The following is a 13,314-nucleotide window of genomic DNA, read 5'->3' on the forward strand; positions in this document are numbered from 1 at the left end:
TGTAGTTAACCTTTGGTGTTTAGTTCAGATTTCACTATCTGCATCATATTCCGTGGAGTCTGATAGAGGGTTATGACCTTTTTGGAATTTCAATATATGGTAGTGGTGGTTGTTGACAGTTGCTGTCCAGTCCATTTTGACTCATGGCAACCCCAGGTGTGCAGAGCAGAACTGCTCCATAGGGTTTTTAAGGCTGTAATTTTTGAGAAGCAGATCACCAGGCCTGTCTTCCAAGGTACCTCTGGGTGGGTTTGAACTGCTGACCTTTCAGGTAGTAGTTGAATGCTTAACCTTTGTGCTGTAGATGGAAAAAAATGTAAGTGGGTGAGGAACTCATGCAAGTGAGACAGATGTTCTTATCCTCTGCCATTTTTCCAGAAGTCTCTTTTAGATAATTTAAAATTATATAGTAGTTAACTTTATTCTTAAATAGTCACTAATAACGCAAACTTCCTTTAATATGCTTTAAAAATTTTTAATTACTTTAAAATAAAAATTGCTTGGAACTTATCTTTGTATGATATTATGGTACATATATGTGGTAGCATCTCACTTAACTAAACTTACTATAATTTTTAGTTCTGTGTGATCTTGGACAAGTTACTTAAACTCTCTGACTCAGTTTTCCCACTTGCAAAATGGAGACAGTAGCTATTCTGTAGGATTATTTTGAGGAATTATTTGGCAAATAACTGATATGATGATGCTGATTATAAAATTGTTTCATGTGAAAATAGATTACATATTTAAGTACAGTGGTGTTTCAAATGAGGCATTAAAAATTGTGCTACTTGCTTCACAGATTGCTTCTTTTCATTGCTCCTATATTTGTCTTCTTCTTGGGCTCTTTTGGTGGGTAAATTGAATGTTTCATGCTTGTGTAGTTCTTTGTACAGTACTTTGTCTGTACATTTATATTAATACCAAAATGTTATTTTAAAAACTCCAGTTGCGATTTAAAAACTCCAGTAGCCTGTTGTGATAGATCAAGTAAGGATAAGTCTTCACGTTTGTGTTAGTAATCTAAAGCTATGTGGATCTGGAAATGAGGCTTTGCTAAGTAGTACGTGTGCAATAGGTGATCTAATCCAGGTCATCATTGTGCATTAATGAATTAATGGTTTAAAATTTGGCTTGTACTGCTTGATAAAAGAATCTTTCTTTTAGACTCTTGGCAGGATCTTGAAATGTGATTTTGTTCTAAATTTGGTGATTTAATGTTGCTTGTTTGGGCCAGTGGCAGAAATAAGTTTTCTTCTTAGATTTTTGTCTTCAGCAATTAAGAAAAAACAATAAATGTTGATGGCCTATTAAAGTATCAGACAATCTGTTTGAAAGTAGTGCTTAGGTTGTATTGTAAAAGGACGTATAGGAACATATTGTTAATCTAGTTTTGCCAGGGAGTGGGAGAGGAGTTCTATTGAATTTACTTGGTGAATATATAAATCTGAGTTTCATCTTCCCTCAGAACCCTGGTGGTGAAGTAGTTAAAATGGTCAGCTGCTAACCAAAAGGTCAGCAGTTCAAACCTACCAGCTACTCCACAGGAGAAAGATGAGGCAGTCAGCTTCCATAAAGATTACAGCCTTGGAAACCCTATGGGGCAGTTCTCCTCTGTCCTGTAGGGTCACTGTGAGTCGGAATCGACTTAATGGCAATGGGTTTTTGGTTTAATCTTCCCTCAGTATTAAGCTGCCAATTATCAGTTACTTTGTCAATGTACTCCTTGTAAGTTTGTTGCCTATATCATATCCTTTCTCTTGGCTTCAAACCTGAAAATCCAAACAACCGAATTTACTAAGGATTTTATGTTAAATAAAATGAGTAAGATGAAGGAAGGCCTGAGAGCTTGAGTTCCTGACTAGTGCATGGGTTGTGTGAAAGCTAATCTGAGAGCTGGAGATATGTTTTGTTTATTTCTGAGCTTAGAGTTTTGTTCCAATGGTGTAAGTTTGTTTGATTGCTCGATAAATAGATTGGTGAATATAAACTTACCTGGTATAGGCAAGAAATTTCAGTTACTAACGAGTTATAGAATGTAGCTGATAATGCTGGTTTTTAAAGATTTAGATTGCAAATAATTTTTCCTTAATCTTTGGTGAACCTAATTTAGTATCTCTTTGGTTCAGATGTTGCAGCACCCTGCTTAAAATCTTTCACAGGCTTCCCACTAATCTGATTAAAAGAAAATATAATGTCCTGCATGATCTAATCTCTAGCGTCACCTCTCAGCAGTCCTTCCTCTTGCCCTTTGTTTCAGGCACACAGACCTTCCTTCAGTTCCTGGAACTTCCCATATGCTTTTCTTCCACTGAGATTTCCCCTACCCTTTCCCTCTGGCTGGAATGTATCCCCCTCTCCTGGCCAGTGGTTAACTCAGTTTTTGTTTTGTTTTGTTTTTGGTGAGCTGAGTTGGAACTTCACTTCTTCTGAAGTCTTCTCTAAAAGCAACAGAGTCCAGATCCCTTATTTTACATGCTTCCTTTGCATCTTTTATATCTCCGTCATAGCACTTGTAGTAATTGTCATTCAGTAGTTAATTGTAGAGACCACTGTTTAATGCCTTCATAATTAAAATATAGGCTCCATGAAAGCAGAGTCTGTGTCTGTGCTTCCAGTAGTATGTTTAATGCCCAGCATGGTGTTTGACATGCAGCAGGCAATCAATAGGTATTTATTGAATAAGTAAGTGAACAAGTACTGCTCAGACGTTACACCTACTCTTCACTTATCAACATGGTTAGGTTCGAAACCCCAGGTCGTTACGCAAAAATCGGCATATGCGAAAATCGGCATTATGCAAAAATGGAGGATGACCATATCAAATCACAAAATGGAAGATGACTGCATCACTGCCTAACTGCCAGATTACATCATTACATAACTGCCAAACCGCTGAGAATCATGGCCCAGCCAAGCTGACACATAACCTTAACCATCACAGTCAGTGTTACTCTCACCTCGCAGCTCGGCGTTTGTTACTGCCAGGTGTATGTCGTTAATGTGCAAAGTGGTTGGATAGTAGATTTTTTTACTATTGTCGTAAATGTGAAATGTCAGATAATGAGATCGTTGATAAGGGAGGAGGAGTAGGTGTATTCATTATTTCACCGCACAGATGTACAAGATCCTGTAGAAGTTATTGTTTGTGGTATTAACCATTTTTTATTATTGCAGTCACTGGGTGGCACAAACTGTTAGCGCTTGGCTGATAACTGGAAGGTTGGAGGTTTGAATCCACCCAGAGGTACCTTAGAAGAAAAGCTTGGTGATATACTTCCAAAAAATCAGCCACTGAAAACCCTGTGGAGCACAGTTCTACTCTGACACACATGGGGTCACCACGAGTCAGAATCAACTCAGCGACAATTGGTATTATTGCAGAGAGTCCTAGGTAAAAGCTTATATACGTCTGTAATGTATTTTTTCAGTTTTAAAAAGTGAGCAAGGTACATAAAAACAATTTAGTCTCTTTTTTTTTAAGTGTGAAATGCCAGCGATTCTATGGGAGAGCAGCTTTTAGTAAATAAAAGTATTTTTTAAAACTTACTGTTGCCTATTGTTACTTTCAAGTTAAAAAGTTAGTGGAATTAAATGTACTGTATTATATAACTTTTTTCCTATAATAACTTCTCTTTCTAATTAATAAACACAATATAATGCTGACTGCTGACTTAAAAACTTTTTTTCATAACAGAAAAGTAATACACCTAATTCTGCTATCTGGCTTCCTGACATTTCAGGTGTGTGACTGTGTTAAATGTTTATGTTTCTCTTATTTCCTGCTGCCAAGTCATATTAAATAGGATTAACATAGGGTATTAAAGGATAAAAATAAATCAAATATTAAGTAAATAATTTCTTTAATGAACATTTCTTAATTGCCATCTATCTGCCAACCACTAGATATATAATTGTTGTTAGGTGCCGTCGAGTCGGTTCCAACTCATAGTGACCCTGTGTACAATAGAACAAAACAGTGCCCGGTCCTGCGCCATCCTTACTATTGTTGTTATGTTTCAGCCCATTGTTGCAGCCACTGTGTCAATCCATCTCATTGAGGGTCTTCCTCTTTTTTGCTGACCCTCTCCTTTACCAAGCATGATGTCCTTCTCCAGGGACTGGTCCCTTCTGACAACATGTCCAAAGTACACAAGATGAAGTGTCACCATCTTCACTTCCAAGGAGCCCTCTGGCTGTATTTTTTCCAAGACAGGCTATATAATAGTGAATAAAATAAACAGGGTCTGTGTCCTGATAGAACGTACACTTTAGTTGGGGAAAACAGACCACGATCTCATACAAAAACAAATAAATATAGAATGGCAAACCAATATGTACCGTGAAAGGAAAAAGTAGGAGAGCATTAACTAGAGACCCCTGACCTAGTCTGGGCAGTGGGAGAGGGATGGTTTTCCTTGAGTGAGTGACATTTTAGGAGAAATCTGAAACAGGAGGAGTTAACCAGGTGAAAGTTTCAGGCAGAGGGAGCAGCATGTATAGAGGTCCTGAGGCAAGAGGAACTGATGGATGGCCCTGGAGCAGAGAGAGGTATGGCTAAGTGGCTCAACACTGAGTTGGAGAGGTAGGCAGAGGCCACATCACACTAGATTATGTGAAGGATTTGAGTCAGCAGTTTAGAAACTTATGAAATCTACCTGTCCTTCCGTAGGGGACTAGTGAACTAAATCATGATATAATTCTGTAAAGGAATACTATGTTGCTGTAAAAAATGGAATGAGGACATTTATTACTAACTCAAAAAATAAAGAAATTTTAATTAAATATTGAGGGGGAGAAAAAGAACATTTATCTGACACAGCCTGATGAGTTATTCTTTGTCCTATATGAAATTTTGAAGGATTCTTTTATATGGATTTATTGTAATAGTAGTTACATACCTTTCTGTTATAATTTATTGAGGATACCTTTATTGTATCTTAATTCAGATATGTTTTGTAAGGTAGCATAGTAGTTAAGAATGTAGCTGCTGGTCTGAGATTCTGGAATCATATTCTAGCATTGCTGTTAACACAGTGGATTAGTTGGGCAAAGGACTTCACCTCTCTAAAGCTCAGTTTTGACATCTGTAAACAGAGCAGTGATAACACTTAACCTATTAGAGTTGTGCTGAGAAATAAATGAGATCATGCATGTGAAGCACTTGGAAGTGTGCCTAGAAATGGCAACCACCTAAACAAGTTACATACTATCACTTTTGATGAGAATATCTTGTAATTCATACTATACATCAGAAGTTAGCATGCATAGAGGAATACTGGAGGAAGTTATGCCAGAAAGTTACTGTAGTTGCCTCTGAGAGGGAGGATTATGGCTGCTGTTTATTTAATGTTTTATTGGTTTGTGTATTTTTGAAACTTTGAATCCTGAGCATGTATTTAAAATTAGCAATGTCTGTCACTTAAATATGCCCCTTTTGCTGGAATTTATCTTGGCATGTTTTTCAGCAGCATTAGAAAGTCTATAAACCATGATTCAAGTGATGTTACTGTTTAATTCTACAAATTTATCCATAATTATTTTTGCTTTCTTTCCTTTGTTTTGATTGATGCGCTGTTTTAAAAGGCTTTGTGGCCAGACCTGCTAAATTGTCATTAGAGTGGAAAAGGCTGGCATTTAGAGACCATCTGTAGGAGTTGCATTGTCTGAAACTGACAAGAGATCATGGCAGATGGTGAGGTTACAAAGATTGACTTTTTGAGCGTGACGCAATGTGTTCATGAAGCTGGAAGAAGAAATCCAACTTATTTTTTTTAACCAACAGGAGAGATTGGTGACAGACAAAGTGTGCAGTTGTTGAGTGTGGATGAAACATAATGCATCAGCGCACATGATTGATTCATCTTTGAGAATTACTGGTACTGCCAAAGCCGGCAGCTTCTTGAAACATTTGGTGCCACATTTATTTGCTTTCTAGACACTTTTGAAGGTTTAAGTCATATATTGCAAGTAATTTTTAGGTCAAAGACAATGTAAAAGAAAGATGAAAGTTTTAAAAATGCTTAGATGTATATTTTTAAATGAAAAGGTTATAAGCTGGTGCTCAAGGCCAGTACAGCATACACTTAAACCAAAAGCCAAACTTGTTCCTGTCGAGTCAATTCTGACTCATAGTGACCCTATGGCACAGTGGTTAAGAACTATAGTGAGCTACAGCTGCTAAACAAAAGGTCAGCAGTTCAAATCCACCAGCCGCTTCTTGGAAACCCTATAGGGTTGCTATGAGAGCAACTTGTTATCAGACATTTTGCATTTACGACAGTAGTAAAAACTCTATCGGACTATTGTGCACATTATCGATGTATGTCTGGCAGTAATGAACGCCAAGGTGCAAGGCAAGAATAACACTAGCTGTGATGGTTAAGATTGTGTGTCAACTTGACTGGGCCATGATTCTCATTGTTTTGGCATTTATGTAATGATGTAATCATCCTCCGTTTTTTGATCTGATGTGGCCATCCTCCATTTTTGCATAACACTGGTTTTTGCATAATGACCTGGTCTTTGGAACCTAACCATTTTGATAACTGAGGAGTGCGTGTACTTCTTAATCAATTTTTTATTAAATGAAGTCTTTGTATCACAACCCTATTTCTTTTTATAACATTTATCTTAATGTAATTTTATTCCATTAAAGTTACATTTGAAGGTTTGTTGCTTACTGTCTCATCTATCATGGTGACCCCAGTACCTGGATCAGTGCCTTGCAAATAGTAGATGTTCACTAATTTGCTGAATGAATAAATAAATGAACAAATGAGTTATTGCCTACTCTTGTTAATCTTAGAAGACTTTAAAAAATTTTTTTAAAAAATAAAATATTATATAACTATATATATATGTGTGTGTGTGTGTGTGTGTGTGGTGGGTAAAGTATAATACAGTTGTCCCTCAGTGTCTGTGGGGGATTGGTTCCAGGAACCCCTGCAGGTACTAAAATCACAGATGCTCAAGTCCCTTATATAAAATGGCATAGTATTTGCATATAACCTATGCACATCCTCCCATATACTTTAAATCATCTCTAGATTATTTATAATACCTAACACAATGTAAATGCAATTTAAATAGTTGTTACATAGTACTGTGTTGTTTAGGGAATAATGACAAGATGTGAGGCAGACAATGCTCAAACAGTGAGTGCTAGAGAGAGACTGAGGATCTGTGAAATGGTGGGAGGCTACAGCAGGGTATGCCTACACATCATTTCATTCATGTGGATTCAGTGCAGTGCTTAGCATGTGGCAAATTCATATTTTGCTTCTTCCAGCTTTCTCTTTGAATATTTTCAATCCATGGTTGGTTGAATCTGCGGTATTATACAGAAGGCTTATTGTATAACAAAAAATTAGCCATTTTGACCATTTTAAGTGTACATTTCAGTGACATTATATGATTAATTACATTCATCATGTTGTGCAACCATCACTACTATTTCCAAAGCTTTTCATCATCCCAAACAGAAACTCAGTACCCCATAAGCAGTAACTCCCATTCTCCCCTGCCTCTAGCTCTGGTAACCATTAATAACCTTTAGTCTCTATGCATTTGCTATTCTAGATATTTCATATAAGTGGAATCTTACAATTTTGTCCTTTTGTGTTTGACTTATTTCACTCGGCATGTTTTCAAGGTTCATCCATGCTGTGGCATGTATCAGGACTTCATTTCTCTTTGTAACTGAGTAATATTCTACTGTATGTATATACTACATTTTGTTTATCCAGTTCATTTGTTGATGGACATCTAGGTTATTTCTACCTTTTGGCTATTATGAATAGTGCTGCAGTGTACCTTGGTGTATAGGTTTCTGTTTGCGTTCCTGTTTTCAGTTCTTTTGGGTATATAGCTAGGAGTTGAATAGCAGCGTCATAGGGTAGCTCTGTATTTAACTTTCTAAGGGACTGCCAAACTGGTTTCCACAATGCTGTACCATTTTGCATTCCTACCATCAGTGGATGAGGGTCCCTATTTTTCCACATTTTTGCCAACGCTTATTTTGTTTTTCTTTCCTTTTTTTTTTTTTTTTTTAATCGTAACCATTCTAGTAGTGGTGAAGTGGTATCTCATTGTGGTTTTGAGTTACATCTCCCTAAAGGTTAATGATGTTAAGCATCTTTTCATGAGCTTGCTGGCCATTTGAATATCCTCTTTGGTGAAACGTCTGTTCAAGTTCTTTGCCCATTTTTTGATTGGATAGTTTGTCTTTTTGTTGTTACCTTTATAACTGTATTTTAATATGTCATAAGGAAATTTTGAAAGTATTTAAGATTGACTTTTTTGTGGTTAGGAGCATTCGGAGTATTTATATGTAAACCGGAAGGTAGTTGGCAGATTGGCTTCGTGGATCTGATGATTTTCACTTTAACAAATTATATCACACTTACTCCTAAGGTAACTCTGAAAAACTCAGTGTAACTGTTTTTTAAGGTGAGGACTGTGAAGCTCAAAGAAGTTAGGTCATTTGTTTGAGGTCACACAGCTAATAAGTGTCAGAGCTGGGACTGAGCCTAAGGTTAAAAATTCCTGCTTTTTCTACTGTACTACACTGCTGTATGTATTTAATGGGTGCCTACTTCATGCAGGACACTTAGGTTGCTATTTTATTGAATTTTTTCTTCTATTTCATTAATTCATATTTATACTCTTATCTTTATTTCTTTTTGCCTTCACACTGTTCTTTTTTTTAAGCTTCTTAAGTTGATTGTTTAACTGATTATTTTCAGTATTTCATTTTCTTTTTATTGAATCCAAGTAAATGTCATTAACCTTAAGGACTCTTTCAGCTGCACTTTACAAGTTTTGAGATAAAGTACTTTCATGGTCATTCACTTTTAAACATTTGAAATTTCTTACTTTAATTCATGGGTTGTATAAGCAATAATATAGTTTTATTTTCTAAACGTATGAATTTACCTTTATATATATATGGGGCGAGGAGAGACAGAGATAGAGATATAACTCCTAGTTTAATTGCATTTTGGTCAGAGACCATAATCTGTATAATATTGACCCTGAAATTTGTTGGTAATTCCTTTGTGGTATCATATATGGACAAATTTTGTAAATAGCTATGTCTTAATTATCTGGTGCTGCTATAACAGAAATACCACAAGTGGATGGCTTTAACAAATAGAAGTTTATTCTCTCACAGGTTAGGAAGCTAAAAGTCTGAATTCAGGGCACCAGCTCCAGGGGAAGCCTTTCTCTCTGTAAGTTCTGGAGGAAGGTCCTTGTCCTCAATCTTCCCCTGGGTCTAGGAGTTTCTCAGCACAGGGGACCCTGAACCCAAAGAATGCGCTCCACTCCCGGCTCTTCTTTCTTGGTGATAGGAGGTCCCTATTTCTCTGCTTGCTTCTCTCTCCCTTTATCTTTTGTAAAATAAAGGTGATACAGGCCACATCCCAGGAAACTTCCCTTACATTGGATCAGGGCTGTGACCTGAGTGAGGGTGTTGCACCCTACCTTAATCCTCTTTAACATAACTTAATCATGCCTCATTAACCACAGGCAGAGATTAAGATTTACAACACAGGAAAATGACATCAGATCACAAAATGGAGGCCAACCACATAATACTGGAAATCATGGCCTAGCCAAGGTGACACATATTTTTGGGGGACACTATTAAATCCATGACAATCTGCTTAAAGATATGTTTCATATTTCTAACCAGTTATTATTATGATGGTTCCAAACGAAACTAAACCTGTTGCCACTGAGTCGATTCCAACTCGTAATGACTATAGGACTGGGTAGAACTGCTCTGTAGGGTTTCCAAGGCTATAAATCTTTACAGAAGCAGACTGCCACGTCTTTCTTCCACAGAGCAGCTTGTGGGTTTGAACCACCAAACTTTTGGTTAGCAGCTGAGTGCTTAACCACTGCACCACCAGGGCTCCTTTATGATAGTTATAGAGTTCTATATAGATCTTTTAGCTCACGCGTGGTTAAAATATTACTTCAAAGTATGGTACTTATATTTAGCCTTAAATTTCTGGTTTGAATATGCCGAGTTATTTGGTGTCTTCATAACAATTATTTTTTTCTGGTCTAGTGTTCAGTCTGGGATCATGCACTGAATCTAGTTTTCACGTGCCTTTAGTCTTTTTAATCTGGCCTGTTTCTCAGCTTCTCTTTGTCTTTCATGACAATAACATTTTTGAAGAGTTCAGGTCATTATTTTGTAAAATGTCCCTCAATCTGAGTTTCTCTGTGATGTTTCATCATGATTAGATTTAGGTTATACCTTTTGGACAGAAATACCTCAGAAATGATATTGTATTATACTCAGTGCACTTGAGGAAATGCGTGATGTTGGTTTGTTCCATTACTGGTGATCATTTCATAACTTGGATCAGTTGGCTAAAGTGATTCATCCCAGGTTTCTTCGTTGTACAATTTGAATTAGTAATTTGTGGGGAAATACTCTGAAACTATGTACATATCCTATTACTCACCAAACTTTTACCCACTAGTTTTAGCATCCACTAATGATTCTTGCCCATCAATTATTATTATGATGGTTACAAAATGGTGGTTTTCTAACTGCATCATTACTTCGTATGTATTAGTTGGCATTCTACTGCAAAGAAAAGCTTTCCCTTCTCCCCCATTTATTTATGTCAGTACGGACTCCTGGTTTATTTTATTTAATGGGTTTATAATCTGTTACTATCATTATGTACTTTGGTGCTCAGATGTCCCAAATTGGCCAGTATTCGCCCCTTTAATCTGGCTCCTGTGTGACATGTCTTCATCGTCATTATTTGAGCACTTCCTTATTTTAGGTACAAGATGTTCCAGGCTCATCTTGTACATTTCTTGCCCCAGCCCTGGAATTGGCCATTTCTCCAAGAAGGCCTGGTGTTTCTTTTAGTAGATTATCTAAGGCAACATAAAATAATATTTCAAAACTGAGGCCTATCACTCATTAGCTGAGTTGACTTGGTCAAATTGCTTAACCTCTCTAAGCTCTACTTTTTATCTGGAAAATGAGAATAAAAATGATACATATCTCATAGTGTTGTGAGAATTAATTTAGATAATCCACTTAAAGAACAGTGTATGTCACATAGTAAACTGATGTCAGTGCTGCCTATTATCGTTATTACATTACTATTCCCTTTCTTTTCCTTCAACAGAATGTTCTTTTAAAGGATTTTTGAAGAGGAAGTTCTTCTTTTTTTTTAATGGCTTTACAGAATCTTAAATAGAATACCATTTGACATGACGGCAAAACACGTAAGTATTTGTAAATTTTAAAAGTAAGTGTTTTTAAAGTGAGCTGTACTTTTTTGTATGCATGTTTTCTCACCATTCTGATTAATCAAATTCTGTTTACCTGTGTGGATTTATAGTTGTTTTTGTTTGTACAGAATATGAGACAGTAAACTTAGAAAAATACTATTGAAGACAGTATTCCAGTGGACCTGGTAGCATTCTTATAAATTGCTGCCAAGTTTTTCCTTTTCAACAGCTGCAAAACTGCTCTCTCTAGAAAGTGTCCCACCCTTCTCCTATTTGGGGTTCTGTAATAAATTTTTGGTGGTACTTGCTGGAGAGTTACTTGGCCTTATAAAGCAAATCCCTGGTTTCATTGGCTTAATTTTGCCTTTTGAGTTTACTCAGAGCAATGTGTATACCCAAATATTGTTCAGAATATGTTTGCTATCCTCCATGAGATGGTTCAACATAAGACTTTAAATGTTTTAAAGATGTTATTCAATTTTTTTGCTCCTCTGCTTGAGGATATCATTTCTGAATGGAGTCCCCTTCAAGTTATATTTTTATTGTCACCTTATATCAACATTTTTTTCCAGTTATAGTGAAGGATTATACCAGAAAGTCAACAGTACAACTGTAGAGTGGGGGTTGATGATAAATTGCTTTAGTGTTCCCAAATTGTTATGTTGGCATCTTTGACTGCAGGTAGCAGAAACCAGCTCAGACTACCTTAAACAAAAAGGGAATTTATTACAAAGATACAGGGATGTCTCAGGGAATTCAAGAGTAGGAGTTTAGTGGGGCTTCAGCAAGATCTAGGCTCAGGAATGGGAAAACCACCAGGAATTGAAGCATATTTGGTTTCCATCTCTCATCTCTGCTTGTCTCTATGCATTCGCTTTATTACTCTCTCTCTTTTTGCAAATCATCTTCCTCCATTACCCAGCCTGCATGGCAGAACACGACCCTCTCAGAATCTTGGTTTGCATGTTATGGGATCAGAGAGAGGTGTAAAGGAAGGGAGGGTGGCAGCCTGGCAGATCCTGACTGTCTATATCAGCTCCAATTTCAGACTCCTTGGGAAGAACCCGTGGCACAGCTTGAGTCTGATATTCAGTAGTGGTTTGGTCAGATCTGACCAGAAGTGGCAAGAAACGTATTTTGTAAAATGGCTGCTGGGGCTCACCACAGTGGGTAAGGGGAGGTGATAAAGGGCTCCTTGTGAGTCAGGTAAATAGTTACAAATGCTGCCCATAATGCATTGAAACCAAAAAACCCTTTGCCGCTGAGTCATTTCTGACTCATGATGACCCCACATGTTTCAGAGTAGAACTGCACTCAAGGCTGTAATCTTAGAGCAGTAGATCACCAGGCTTTTCTTCTCTGGCTCCGCTGGGTGGATTTGAACTGCCAGCCTGCCGATTAGTAGTTGAGAGCAAACTGTTTGTGCCGTCCAGGGGCCTATACATCTAAAGAATATCATAAAAAACCCTTATTATATTATCTCTATTTTCTTATTTTTGGTTATAAATCAGCCTTGCTTTTAACATGTGTCAGTAGCTATAAGCAAATAAGGATTTTGCTTCATTATGATAATTAATTTAATTTTAGGATAAATTATTAGAAGTAGTCTGCTTTAATCTAAGGCTCCTATATAGATTTCTTAAAGAGCTGCTTGTGGTCGTCTAACTTTGGGAAAAAGAAGACGCAAAATTTTAGTCTATATATTGGAAATTTTCTTCTATGATATTCGCTCCTTTAGAAAAATGAGAATATAAAAGTTACCCTGAACAACAAGACAGTTGCATTCAACTAGCAAGTATATTTGGCTCAAAATATACCTTGAATGAAATATAATCTTCCTGGCCATATGTACAGTTTGCTATATTAAAAGTTGTTTCCCTATAAGACAGTACACAATACTGGGGAAGCCAGCACAACTTGTACAAGGAAAAGGTCAGGGAAGCTCCACAGATACATCCAAACTCCCTGAGGGACTGAATTGCTGGGCAGAGGGCTGTGGGGACCATGGTCTCAGGGAACAGCTAGCTCAATTGGCGTAACACA

The 13,314-nt window shown here is 37.0% G+C and overlaps 1 protein-coding gene across 2 annotated transcripts in view; it reads left to right on the forward strand.

The window, feature by feature from the left end:
* Positions 1-13,314, forward strand: part of TFDP2 (transcription factor Dp-2) — a 230,826-nt gene that overhangs the window by 33,847 nt on the left and 183,665 nt on the right. For both annotated transcript variants that reach the window (XM_023739335.1, XM_023739334.1), the window contains exon 2: positions 11,166-11,265. In XM_023739335.1, coding sequence (XP_023595103.1) covers positions 11,251-11,265 — 15 coding nt within the window. In that variant the 5' untranslated portion in view covers positions 11,166-11,250. The remainder of the gene's footprint in view (positions 1-11,165; positions 11,266-13,314) is intronic.

Source organism: Trichechus manatus, unplaced genomic scaffold (genome assembly GCF_000243295.1).
Source record: "Trichechus manatus latirostris isolate Lorelei unplaced genomic scaffold, TriManLat1.0 scaffold00132, whole genome shotgun sequence".
Taxonomy (NCBI): domain Eukaryota; kingdom Metazoa; phylum Chordata; class Mammalia; order Sirenia; family Trichechidae; genus Trichechus; species Trichechus manatus.